This window comes from Lissotriton helveticus, chromosome 1_1 (assembly GCF_964261635.1).
Source record: "Lissotriton helveticus chromosome 1_1, aLisHel1.1, whole genome shotgun sequence".
Lineage (NCBI taxonomy): Eukaryota > Metazoa > Chordata > Amphibia > Caudata > Salamandridae > Lissotriton > Lissotriton helveticus.
The window spans coordinates 1443062319-1443076115 of record NC_136057.1 but is presented as its reverse complement, the minus strand read 5'-3'; the positions used below and the strand labels follow the sequence as shown (position 1 = coordinate 1443076115).

General features: G+C 44.2%; 1 protein-coding gene across 3 annotated transcripts in view; it reads left to right on the top strand.

Moving 5' to 3' along the window:
• PALM3 (paralemmin 3) overlaps positions 1–13797 on the top strand; it is a 163320-nt gene that overhangs the window by 98927 nt on the left and 50596 nt on the right. For 2 of the 3 annotated variants that reach the window (XM_078685681.1, XM_078685679.1), the window contains exon 3: positions 12948–13028. In XM_078685681.1, coding sequence (XP_078541807.1) covers positions 12948–13028 — 81 coding nt within the window. Of the gene's footprint in view, positions 1–9753; positions 9941–12947; positions 13029–13797 lie in introns of those variants that run through there. The other variant, XM_078685687.1, reaches the window with a different exon arrangement.

Below are 13797 nucleotides of genomic sequence, written 5' to 3'. Positions count from 1 at the left end.
TGAAGGTAAGTAATATTGATTGTCAAAATATAGAAGTCAAAATATCGAAGTATATAATATAGGCATTCAAATGTATCGGATTTTTAATAATATCGAATTTTGTAAAGTGTTTTGTATGTTAGTATATGTGTGAAAAGTGTATATTATGTTTGTAATGTATGCCTAATTTATTTTAAGTAATGAATTTTATGTTATTTAATTTTTGTGTAATTTAATTCTGTAGCGGGTTGTGGGTTTATAGGGGAATAGGGTGGGAAGTAATTTAATTATATTAAATTAAATATTAATTTTTCGAAATTATTAATTATTTTTAATTTAATTTTACTTTTTAGTTCTGTAGCGGGTAGTGAGTTTATAGGGGAATCGGGTGGGAAGTAATTTAATTGTAATTAATTAAATATTTTTATTTATTTATTGGTATACATTTTGAATTTATTGTTAATTAATTTTTAACTGGTAATTCATTTTTATTAATTCATTAAATGATAATTATGTTAATTGTATTAATTTATTTTCCGTAGTGGGTTGTGGGTTTATAGGGGAATAGGGTGGAAGTAATGTAATTGTAATTAATTACATATTAAAAATACTTTTTGTGTAGTGATAATTAATTTACTGCTAATTATTAATTGGTATTAATTTTTATTATTAATTAGTTTTTGGTATTGAAAATTAATTAGCTATTAATTAATTATGAATAGGCAATTAATTTTCAATAACTAATATTTATATGTATTTCTAGTTGATTAATTATTACATAATATTAAATAGGTAATTAATTTTACTTAATGTTTTATTGGTATTGATATTTAATTTATTTGTATTCATATATGAAATCATTACTTTCCCTACTGTTAAACTCACTGGAGTGGGAATAGTAATTTTTACCCCTACGCTATCCAACGCTTTCCCTACCGTTGAACTCTCTGAAGTGGGAATAGTAATTTTTACCCTCCCGCTATCCAACGCTTTCCATACTGTTGCACTCACGGGAGTGGGAATAGTAATTTTTACCCTCCCGCTATCCAACGCTTTCCATACTGTTGCACTCACTGGAGTGGGAATAGTAATTTTTACACCAACGCTATCCAACGCTTTCCCTTCTGTTGCACTCTCTGGAGTGGGAATAGTAATTTTTACCTCTACGCTATCCAACGCTTTCCCTACTGTTGAACTCTCTGAAGTGGGACTAGTAATTTTTACCTCTACGCTATCCAACGCTTTCTCTACTGTTGCACTCTCTGGAGTGGAATAGTAATTTATTTTTTCCCCTACGTTATCCATCGCTTTCCCTCCTGTTGCACTCTCTGGAGTGGGAATAGTAGTTTTTACCCTCCCGCTATCCAAAGTTTTCCCTAATGTTGCACTCACTGCAGTGGGAATAGTAATTTTTACCCCTACGCTATCCAACGCTTTTCCTACTGTTGCACTCACTGGAGTGGTAATAGTAAATTTTACCCTCTTGCTATCCTACGGTAAAAATATTGTACATTTTATATTAATATTAGGTTAATATATATATATATATATATATATATATATGTACTAAAAAATAAAATTGTATGTTTATTTATTTTTAACTAACATTAATTATTTATTAATTTTAAGGTTATTTAAGTATTTTTAAGTATGTTTTAGTTAATTAGATTTATTATTTCATTAATTTTAAATTACTTTTAAGACATTTAATAACATTCGATATTTTGACTAACTATATTTTTTACAACTATATTTTTGATTCAATATTTTTGTACTTACCTGTTTGCAGATAGGAATTTGATATTTTTGCATTCTATATTTTGTGCACTATATTTTGGTAGGTCGATATTTTGCCATTCTATATTCTGTCAGTGATACGTATAGAAGGTCTAATATAAATGTGAGATGTGGTAGGTGCAGTACCGCAAGCTACAACTGGGGGTCCGTAGTGAGCATTCTAAACTTTTGGTCACACTGCACCCTGCAGAATATATGGTAAACCCACCCTACCCATAATGCATTGCATGCAAGACATTACCACAAGTACATTCAAAATCTATGTACATAAATACAATTAATAGCTTTAAATGTGACAAAAGAATTATTATATAAATTCTGAATTAGGTTGTACTCTATGTGGAGCTGATGAAGGGAAATTTATACAAGGTCTAATATAAATGTGAGATGTGGTAGGCGCAGTAACGCAAGCTGCTACTAGGGGTTCCTAGTGAGCATTATAAACTTTTGGTCACAGTGCACCCTCCAGAAGATGTGGTAAACTCACCCTACCCTTAATGCATTGTATGCAAGACAGTACCACAGAGTACATTCAAATAGCTATGCCCAAATATACAATTAGTAGCATCGAAATGTGACAAAATAATTATTATATTAATTCGGATTAGCAGCTGATGAAGGGAAATTTATAAACGGTCTAATATAAATGTGAGATGTGCTAGCGAGTAAAGTAACCACTGCCAGCCTAGTTTAGGACTAAGTGAGTGTCCTGTCTGAAGGCCTTTAAAAAAATAGTGCCTTAAGACTGTAATTGAAACCTAGGGCATAACAACACATGCAACAGGGGGTATTCTCATGGAAGTTACAAGAAGAGACATGTTGGAACTAAAGAGGGACTACTAAGCCTCAAGACCAATGAAAAGCGACCATTTCTAAAGGATAGGGACAGGAGCCAATTATAAAATGGGCTGCAAGTAGGCGGAGCTTCATTCACATATCCTGAATACAGCATGTCTCGAAGAGACAGCACAAGCGCTGCATAGACGAGACCTAAAAAAGTGAGGGCTGCATTGTCAAGCCAGACCTAAAAAGAAAAGGTCGCTTTGTTTCACTGGCCTTTTGTGTTGCAGTTATTTTCCTTTTATGTTGACTTGTTTTGTCTTGGGTACCTGTATGTGGGAATATTTCTGAGCCATGTGACTCTCATTTGGCATATTTGTAATTGTATTCGTTTTTGTGTTTTTATATGGTTTTGGATACAAGTGATGGGTGGATGTGACTGTGACTTGTCTTGGCACTGCAGATTTGCCAGAGGTCTATCATTCATGATGCTCTGGTGTATAGTCATGTGTGTATCATCTGTGGTTATGGTGACTGGTGTTCTTTTTTCTAATTTCTGCAGTGTTTAGTTCTTCAGATGTTAATTTCTTCGAGTTAGATCAAACAGTAATGATTTTTCATGAGTTAGCACCTGGTAATGGGCAGGGATATTGTTCCAAAGCTAAATTCCAATAGTTTCATATTACATGCTCACTTGTAATTGCATTTTATTTATCTTGTGCTGTAAATTTTGGCTACTGTAATTATCGCATGCGGTATTTGCTGTACGCGTTTGTTTTTTCTGCAATGAAAATATATCACTTTTGATATCTGCTGTGGGAGAAATTTTCTGCATTGCGGTTTTCAGTTCGTAATCAGGTAGGCAGGTTATCACATGCGGTATTTAATGCGCACTACTCATAACCATGGTTTTACAGTACGGTGAAGGGACTCCTGACTCTTCAGATCGGTCCACTGTGCCGGGATGACCTCCCTTGCTGACCACGTGCAGGTTCTAGATAGGATACACACAAGAGACACCAGAACCCCTTCAAGACTGTCTCCTTGGTTCCTGAGAGAACCCTGCACTAGGTGACATGAACACCAGCGGTAACCGTGCAATGAAGACCATTCTGGAGAAATGCCCTCGCAGGCGGCATGGCGCATGACGGTAAACCACTTCAACTGCTACCAATAAAGATGGTCATGATTTATGAAGGGTTTCCTTCTTTAATACAGTCCTGCCTGGCTTAAAATAGTAAACTAGGGCGATGTTGTCGTTTGTGAGTTAAGCCTGGTATAAACTTTTGTGTATTAGGCTCATGTTGGAGATGTACTTGTGTTTCTGTGGACGTTGCCTTCAAGCAACTGGCGTGGACATCCTGGCGTCCCATCTGTTGAGGGGGGCTGTAAAAGGTCAAGACTATACTGTGGGGTTGTGTGGACAGGGAGATGGCATGGTAAATGGGGCATCCACACTGTCCAGCTTCCCAGCCCAAAATGGCAGCCAGAATGCTGGGGTGCCTGTGCAAGATGTTAGCATTGCAGGTGTTCTGCGGCTTGCGGCCCTGCCTTAGTCATTGCTGCTATGCCACACTGACATTTCCCTAGAACAGCGATCCTTAACTTATTGACTTTTGTGGTCCCCCACTGAATCGTTACTGGAATCCGGAGACCCCCACTGAGTCATTATTGGAAACCAGGTAACCCCAGCCTAAACAAAATCTATAATGTGAACCTCAAAACAATACAAAAAGAGGTATACACCAAACAAATGCATAAATATTGAAATATGTTGTGTAATTCCAAATCAAATATAGGAAATGTTTATAAATTTTCCTTTTGTGTGTTTATTTGTATATACTTTATTACATTTAGCCCCTTTACTGCACTGAACGTTCCGCGCTAGTGCGGAACGTTCTATTATGGGGCGGGGCCGCGACGTCCAACGGACGGGAGCAGCACTACCGAGGTAGTGCACGCGACGTCCGCTGGACATCGCCAGCAGCTATGAGGTTAATGTATTCATTTTAATATTTAATGTTGTAAAGAAGACGCGGACTCCCTGAGTAGGCCTCATGGACCACCAGGTGTCCTTGAACCACACATAGGTAAAGAGCCACTAGGTTAGAGGATTTCTTTTAAAATAAGCATTGGCAAAGCCAATAGGTCTCGCCATTGACTTTGGCAATGTTTTGTAACTATGCTGTACTGCAGTTCCGATGCTTTCCAGTGTGGCTAAAACTACTTTTTTTAAAGTGCTATTATGCAGCCAGGGCTATGGCACTATTTTTTAAGTGCATTTACACTGGATTCATCATACTCCTTTTTTCAGTATTATTTTTAGCCATGTTGCACAGCATCCACACTACCATTCAGCATGGTTACAAATCATTGTCAAAGGTGACAATACGCGTGCTGTACAGCAGGAATAAAAGGCAATGGCAGAGCCAATATTCTCAAAGGAGAAACCTATTAGCTTTACCAATGTTTGTTAGGTCTCAGCACAACACCCCTGTGTGTCTGAGCAAATCAGTAAATCTCCCCATGCATGAAAAAGAAAATATGGCATTTGGCAAAAACAACTATCACATAAAGAAAGCAATTGCTCCCATGTCTTGGTGAAAATACATTTGGAAGCAGATAATCTCTGTTGTCACAATAAAAGCAGACAACCTCTGTTGTCACAATAAAAGCAGATAACATCTGTTGTCAATAAACATCAATTTCAAAGGAGAAAGAGCAGATTTGATATATGTGTGCCATAGTAAAACAGCTACAAATGGCAAGAGGTTCAACTAGGACGACATAGAAGAATTAAAAATAAAAGCAGTACCTCAATCTTGCGATCACAGAAAGGACAGCAATCAAGCTGAAGCCATCAGTACTTGGTCCATGCTCCAGCTGAAAGAAGAGGAAGTAAAGCCAGCACTCGCTGGCCATTTAGAAGGCAGCAAATAAGAATGACAATGAAGCCAACTAATGTTAAGCAATTGGTGGGCTACAAGCCCCTTGTATACAATATCTCGTGCAAGTGAGAGTGTATGCGCTGTCTAGGCGAGACCTAAAAATGGTCTCCATGTCCCCATGGCCCCATTTTACTCAGATCACCTGCAGTGTGGAGCTGGCTTGAACATTTATCATTTATGTTAAGGCTGATTTGGGTCCCAGTCCGACCTGGCCATTGCCACTCGGTGTGAACTTTATATCTTCATTACGTTGATCCACACAAAAAAAACAAGCATTTCGAAAGCCAAAAGGTTTCCCCTTTTAGACCTACTGGCTGTGATAATGCTTTTTGGCTAGGCTGAACAGCATTGGCAAAAACCAATGCTTTTTTCTGATGCTGTTTAATATCAGTAATAAAAATAGAGACACAGTGATGCAGCCGCTGCTGACAATCCCGTAATTCTGTAGGTGCCCATGCATCCTCATGCATGCGTGCACATACAGAATGATGCGGATGTCATTTTATTTTATTTGTTATTGACTGAACTAAGATGGCAAGAGTTGCTTATATCGGTTAATAACAAAAAATGAAATTGTAAGTGTGGCAAAGCACTGTTGTAGAGGGCTGACAGCCGTATGCCGCCCAGCCCTCATAGAAAAAATATTTTAAAAAGAATGGCGGAGGTGGGGGTGGCAATGGAATAGCGGGTTAGGGAAAGCAACAGAAGGTGGGTGAGGAGTACAAGAGAAAGGGCAGCACAGGGGATGGAAGGAGAAACCACAAGGGAGACAGCAGCACAGGGTTGGAGGAAGAAGCATATGAGGAAGATAGCAATCTGAATAACGGGTGGTGAGAAGCACATGGACAAGGGAGAGCAACATCTAGCTGGGAGGAGAGAAGCACACGAGGGAGTCAGCCAGAAAACACATGCACTTTCATGGAGTGCTGAAGCAAAAAGGAAAAATGTGTTCTCTAAAAGTGAGAAGTGGAAGGAAATGAGTAAAGAGGCTACACTCCAGGGATGGGGAAAACAAAGGCAATTCAGCAAGCAACTTAATAAGAAGCAAGCAAATGAGCGAGACAATAAAGCCAACCAAGTGGTAAGCCACGGGTGGGCTTTAGGGCCACTCTAAGTTCTTGGTAAACTGACATTTAGGCCTATATTTATCAAACCTTTGCCTTGTATCACACAGGGCGATGCAAGGGCAACACAAAGGCTTTAGTGATATTTACAATGCTTTAATAGGCTACAGCAGCCCATCTCGGAGTAGTGCTTTATGCGCTTCTAACCAGGGACAGCTTTGCATTCCAAGGATATACAAGAAAGGACTAGGAGGACAGGCTTTCTCCTATTTGGCTACAAAACAAAAATGTCATTTACTTCTTGAAGTATTTAAAGATTTAGAATTGGAGAAGTAATTTAAGTCTGTGCTGAAAACACATTTGTTTAGAGAATTTTAAAGTCAGGCTTCTGCATCGCTGCTGGTTTTAGCGCCGGAACGCCTGTTTGGAAGCAGCGGTGCGCTTTATAAGTGTTATTTAACGTCACGAAAAGGGTGACTTGAGTCGCCTTGCGTGGCTTTGTAAAGAAACGTAATGCAACACAGCGGCTTGCACTGTGTTACGTTCAACGTGAGAGGCGTTCCATGGGCGGAGAATGGGTGTTCCCATGGACCACTAATGGATTTTGTCGCATTTCCAGATTTACTGAAGCTGGTAGACCTGGAGATGCATCAAAATGCTCTGCCTTCCCCAGTGAGGCACAACAAGGAGAAGTATCTTTATTTCTCCTTGTTATTTCCTCTTTCCACATGTGTTGCATTCTGAGACAAACAGAGAAGGAGGAACATGCCTGTAAGAATTGTTTATGTGCAGGAAGGTGTCCCTTATGTGCAAAAAAAACAATCCTGTAATGCAGGCACCTTTGTGCCATGGTGCCTGCATTGACTCTAGGCTGCACACAGTGCGCCAGCACAAGGAGAGAGCAGTAATGCTCCAGATTTTTGTAAATCTGGAGCATTTCTGCGGTCCTCCTTTCATGTGACGCAGAGCAGTCATTTTGCTTGCTTCCCTGCACGATGTGAGATTAGTAAATATGCCCCTAAATCCAGGGCCGCACTGAGAATACAAAGCAGCCCTGGCAATTTTGTCAGACCGGCACCCACCCCAGTAACAAAACCGGCCCACACAGCTCCAAAACCAGCCTCCACCCTTCCAGCCTCCACCCTTCCAGCCTCCTAGGCAAATGCCCGATGCCCGCTATGACCAGTCCAGCCCTGACAAAGTCTTCTGTAACCTGACAGCGTGCCCTACACAGTAGCCTCAAGCGAAATAAGGTATTGTGGGTGCAAGAGGAAAAAAATGATCCCAATGGCCAATGGGTACTACCCTCCTGACAGAGCCCTACACCATCATCATCATTACAGCCTAAACGGTAAAACTACGCATAGTGTGGGAGAGAACTTAAGTCCAAGATTTTAAATCATATACATAAAAAATGTACTGCGTTTCAAACAAGTGCAAAAAAATTCTAATATAAATCAACACATGAAAAAGTCCATGAAAGATCTGAATCATAGCAGGAAATAAATACTATTCTCCTTATTCTAAAAACTCTTTAAAACAGCAACAATTGTTTCTTAAAAATAACTCCAGAATAACCATTAATTTGTATATTATGCTGTGTCTTTCTTAAGATGGGAGCAGGTAATTCATCCTAAATATCTCCGATATGATAATAAGTCCATTTATTCTAAAATCTTTGTCTCATTGAAAATTTTTGAAATCCAGGTCTCAATGCATGTTGCCAACAACCTTATATTATAAATTCATAGTGGCCAACGCTTAAAGGTTTCAGCCTGCCAACACGTTTCGTGGGGACAGCTACAGGCTTCTTCAGGGCTCAGAGACCAAGATATATCCCAACAGTATACTGTAGTTGCCAAAGCACAGCTTTCAACAGGGTCCATAGGGATTGGATCCTACCTCTAGAGTTTGAAGAATCCCATTACATGGGGTGAATAATGGAACCCAGCATATATATTCCATGTTAGTTAGTAATGAACTCCTTGTTACATTAGGATCCGTTGCAAAATTACGTGAGGGTCAAGTCTAACAGTTTCAGGCTTTTTTTAAGGTTGAAGAGCGCCAAGAGATCCAAACTTGACGGTATACACCCGTTACAACGGATCTTTTACTCCGCAGACCCATTACAACGCGACCATTACTCCGCATACCATTACAACGCATTGCGCTGGGGGGCGCTCTAGGATAGGGAATAAGTATAATTTACTATCCAACACCTTCCCTAGGGTCCACGGGGACTGGAGTTAGAATAGTAAATTATACTTACCACTATCCAGCGCCCCAAGGCGCTATGCGTTGTAACGGTATGCGGAGTAAAAGTCGCGTTGTAATGGTCTGCGGAGTAAAAGTATGCGTTATAACGTCATACATCCAAACTTGACACAAGGACGCAATTCACGGAAAAGAAAACTGCACAGAAAAAGATAAGGGTACAAGGCACGAACAAGAGCCCCTGGTGTTCTTTTTGTATTTCCGTGATAGGAATGTTTAATCGAGCAGCCCCCGCCCCCCCCCCCCCCCCACACACACACAAGGTGTCATTTTGTGGAATGCTGCATAAAAGAAGAATGGTGAAAATGATGGGAATTCAGGGCTTTAAGTGGGATGTAAAAACTGGGGGGTTTCTCAGAGGCGCATGGCCAATGTAATTAAGGGCGTGGCTTAAAAGCACATAATCTAAAAATCTGTGCTTAGCATAATGTGACACTTGACTTGCATTTTGCTGTTTCGGTCATTGCATCCACATATATAAACCAGCTAGTAACATTACACCCACAACGAGCCAGTACTATTGGCTTTGTCAATGGTTGTTAGTCGCACAAGGTAAATAAGCAACAACTACGACTTCGTTGTATATAATATGAAAATGCTCCAGTTCTCAAATGATGACACTGTGAAAGAAACATAACGAGTCTCTTTGAAGTTACATGGACGTTGGTGTTGTGTGGCAGAGTGTGTGGCCCAAATGTGGGTTGGTCGCTTGCGCAGGGGTGGACACGCGCAGCAGGAACGACTCAGCCACACACCCGGTGCCAGTCGGAAGTGACGTGCCCGAGCGCACGCCCTCCATTTATTCTTTCCCCGCAGGCCACGCCTGGCCTGCGGATGTAGGGGTGCGTGCGTGCGTCAACTAGAGTGCTAACAGCACTACATCTGGCAGCTCAAAGCCTCGGAAGACGAGCTGGAGAACCAGTATCTACTGCGGTTTCAGCTCGTTTTCCTGCCACCGTGTGATATGGGATCTCATCGGTGCCGTGTGATGGCAGCCGATATAGTGTGTGACACAGTGGCACAGTGTGAGGTGGCATATGTGATGACGTCAAGGATGGCGGGTCTCGGCGTCGCCCTCCTGTGCAGGATTCTCCTCTGGTAAGGCGAGGAGGAGGACCTGACATTTTATCTGCACGTCATCTTGTACTTCACGGGAGGCGGGAGATAAACAAGCTAATTGAGGCTAACCGTCCCCTCGCTTCCGTGTAATGCAGGTACAGGTGTCAGGCGGCTGCGCACCCCTCGGCGTTATCAGTTGAATAATTCAGTTATTTGGTGTCATATGGCCCTTAAATACCTCAATAATTAGGTCATATTAAAAGCCGGTCTGACCCTCGAAGCCCAGGTAGCTTTGGAGTACGTGAAGGCGGTTAAACTGAACCGGATAGATCTGTTGTTCGGGCCTCTGGTTGGTGGCCGAGAGAATGGGGGGCCGTGGGCGTGTGAGCCCCCATCCGAGGCTCTACCAGCGGAGCGTAACACCTGCGCTCCAGGCTGTAGAGGTTGACTACAATGGCACTATTGTTTGAAGAATGAACGAATGTCCCCTTCTCCCCATAACTACCTGCTGCCCCCACCTAAGACTCCCTGCTCTCCTGGCCTATATCTGTGAGTAATCGACCCCCCAGACTATACATTCGAAGACCCCCCTCCTGCTGCTATGGACATAACTGTGAGAACCCCGAGTATGACTTTTTGAACCTCTCTGCTTGCCTAACCTATATATTTGTGAGTGCCCCTTTCACACTTCCGTGCAGCCGCGAGTACTCCCAGATCCCATGATTAGAACTGTATGTTATATTGACTATACCCACGGCCGGCTGAAGGGCAGAGCGTCTGGTGCGGCCGCACTGGGCGCTGACCTCGGTGGGGGGCGCGGTTCAGAAATAACTTAACATTTAAAAACACCTGTGGCAGAGTTTCTTGTAGGCCCAGTTTTCAGGTAGCAATAAAAACGGGGAGAGAGAGAGAGAGAGAGCTATATAGCAGAGTTTTGTCTAGGAGCAGTTTTGACTCACCATAAAGTAGCGCAGAGGGTTAATATGCCTGCTGCAAAAAACGCCTACCGTGCAGATCTGTATTTTATGTGCATAGCTCAGTGGGTTACTGCTTTTTCTTTCATAGATCCTTTTGTCACTGCAGTTTATAAGATACAGTCCTAATACAGAACAGAGACTGTTATGAACTGTCATCAAAGAGCTGCATGCAAATTGCATTGAATAGGTTAGGACGTTATGCACCCCTTCATTATCTATTCCTAATGTTGCAGAAAAGGGTGTGTTCAGATAGATACACATTCTTATTAGTAAAGTCAGCCTTTATCAGTGCTTTAAAACAAATGAAATGTCCACTGTGAGTAACCACTGCTCACCTATTTTAAGGGGCATAGTTATCAATAGTGCCGCATGAGCAGTGGCCCCGAGGCCCATTCACTCCAATTAGGGACTGTTTTTTTTTTTTACTACAAAACAAGGTGATGAGTGCGGTGGGGGGGGGTGCAATTTCCTTGCTTGCATTGGGCCTCATGGACCAGTGGCTACGTCACAGCATGTATGAATAAACAGTTAGCCCCCCCCCCCAGTGTAACAGTGCCAGTACCTTCTCCTCGGGACTATAGCTGTGAGTACTGATGGCGCCCCCACCCCCAGGCTCTAGCAAAGTACCCCCCTGCTCCCTATCGTTAGTGGTAGCTTCTGCCCCCCTCCTCCTCAGCTGGAGCACCCAGGGCCCCCCAGTACTATAGCGTCAAGAACCTCCCGCCCCTGGCGCGCGCCAGGCCGCACCCCTGCTGGGTAAAGAGGTGCTCTCGAGTGTAAACAAAGCAGGTTCCAGTCTGCGAGAGCCACAGGGATCACATATCCCGCGCCTGGGTGACATCTGTCCTCCCCCCACACGCGCCCTCCCCTCCGAGGGTGAGGTCACTCCACCCCACCCTGATCTTCAGGTATCACGAGAGGGAACCCCCCTGGGGACGGCAGAGACAAGAGCCTGACACACAGGAGGAAGGCAGAGGGGAGAGACAAACGAGAGAGACAGGTTAGACCAGGAGCCGACAGCGAGGAGGCGAGAGGACGGGAGAGTGGTGGGGCCAGGGACTTGGACCGAGGAGAGGGAAGAGACGAGAGGTGAACAGAGAAGAGGCGGGAGGTGAGGAGGAAAGGAGAGGAGAAGAGACAGACAGGGGCTTTGAGGGGGAGCAAGAAAGTGAGGGGGAGAGTGAAAGAGTGTGTGGGTGTGAGAGTGAGGGGAGAGAGAAAGAGTGTGTGGGTGTGAGAGTGAGGAGTGAGGGGAGAGAGAAAGAGTGAAAGAGTGTGTGGGTGTGAGAGTGAGGGGAGAGAGAAAGAGTGAAAGAGTGTGTGGGTGTGAGAGTGAGGAGTGAGGGGAGAGAGAAAGAGTGAAAGAGTGTGTCGGTGTGAGAGTGAGGGGAGAGAGAAAGAGTGAAAGAGCGTGTGGGTGTGAGAGTGAGGAGTGAGGGGAGAGAGAAAGAGTGAAAGAGTGTGTGGGTGTGAGAGTGAGGAGTGAGGAGTGAGGGGAGAGAGAAAGAGTGAAAGAGTGTGTGGGTGTGAGAGTGAGGAGTGAGGGGAGAGAGAAAGAGTGAAAGAGTGTGTGGGAGTGAGAGTGAGGAGTGAGGAGTGAAGGGAGAGAGAAAGAGTGAAAGAGTGTGTGGGTGTGAGAGTGAGGAGTGAGGGGAGAGAGAAAGAGTGAAAGAGTGTGTCGGTGTGAGAGTGAGGGGAGAGAGAAAGAGTGTGTGGGTGTGAGAGTGAGGGGAGAGAGAAAGAGTGAAAGAGTGTGTGGGTGTGAGAGTGAGGGGAGAGAGAAAGAGTGAAAGAGTGTGTGGGTGAGAGAGAGAGAGAGAGAGAGAGAGAGAGAGAGGGAGAGAGGAAACAATGGCCCAGGGACTGAGACAGGTGATGCTGCATAAGAACAGGAGACACCCAGGGAGGTCAGAGGGAAATGGGACCAGACACTGAAACATCTCAAGGTCCAGTACTCAGGGCCCCTCTTTTAATTTCATTCTGGAGGGGGGGGGCATTTTGCGTGACGCCACTGGCCCTTTCTCAGCCTACTTCGGACCCCAGTAACACCCTTTCCTTCCCTCCCTCAGGAGAAGCGGAAGCTGCAGGAAGAGATTGACAGGAAACGGCGGGAGCTGGAGGAGGAGAGGCTGAAACTGCAGCAGCTCAAGGTACGACCAGGGGACCGGGAGAGGGGTCGAGGCCAAGGCAACCACTGGAATTATGTGGCAGGGGAGGGCCACATTGTGCTATAGCGTTGACTAAAATATGCGGCAAGAAAGTGCAAATGATGCTGCGCAATGCTGTACATTTTGAAATATATGACTATGTATCATGTGTATGTATGTTGGCACTGTATAGTCAACGGTTTCACCTCACTGATATCAGCTCAGTACCTAGCAGCCTAAAGGTGACGTGCGTTTGAGCGGCAAGAGTCCTAGCACTGCGCGGGAGCACATGTGGTATTGTACGAGGCGTCGACGCGATTTCTTTCGACGAGTAGCACTCTACGCGAGGCCCGACGGTGGGGGCATCCAAAGAGAAGCCCAGGGGGGCAGGACACTGGTCTGTGGAGGCTTTGCAGGAGTGGGGGGGGGGGGGGCAATGAGGTCTGGTGAGGGGGCACGAGGCCGCGGCTACTCGACGACCTAGGTACTGGAAGCTGGGCATGTGGACTGGAGGGGGGGGGGGGGGGGGCAGGTTTATATCCTGGGGCATGTACAGTCGATGTTGTGAAGCGTTGGGTTACTGGGGCCACGGGGATAGGTGGAGAAGGGCTCGTTTGAAAGGAGGATTTGAGCTGGGTAGTTGAGGTCGTGGGGACACGGGAGTATGTACCCCACTCCGGGTGGCTGAGGTCATGGGGACACGGGAGTATGAGTACCCCACTCTGGGGTTGTGGGGGCACGGGAGTATGAGTACCCCACTCTGGGGTTGTGG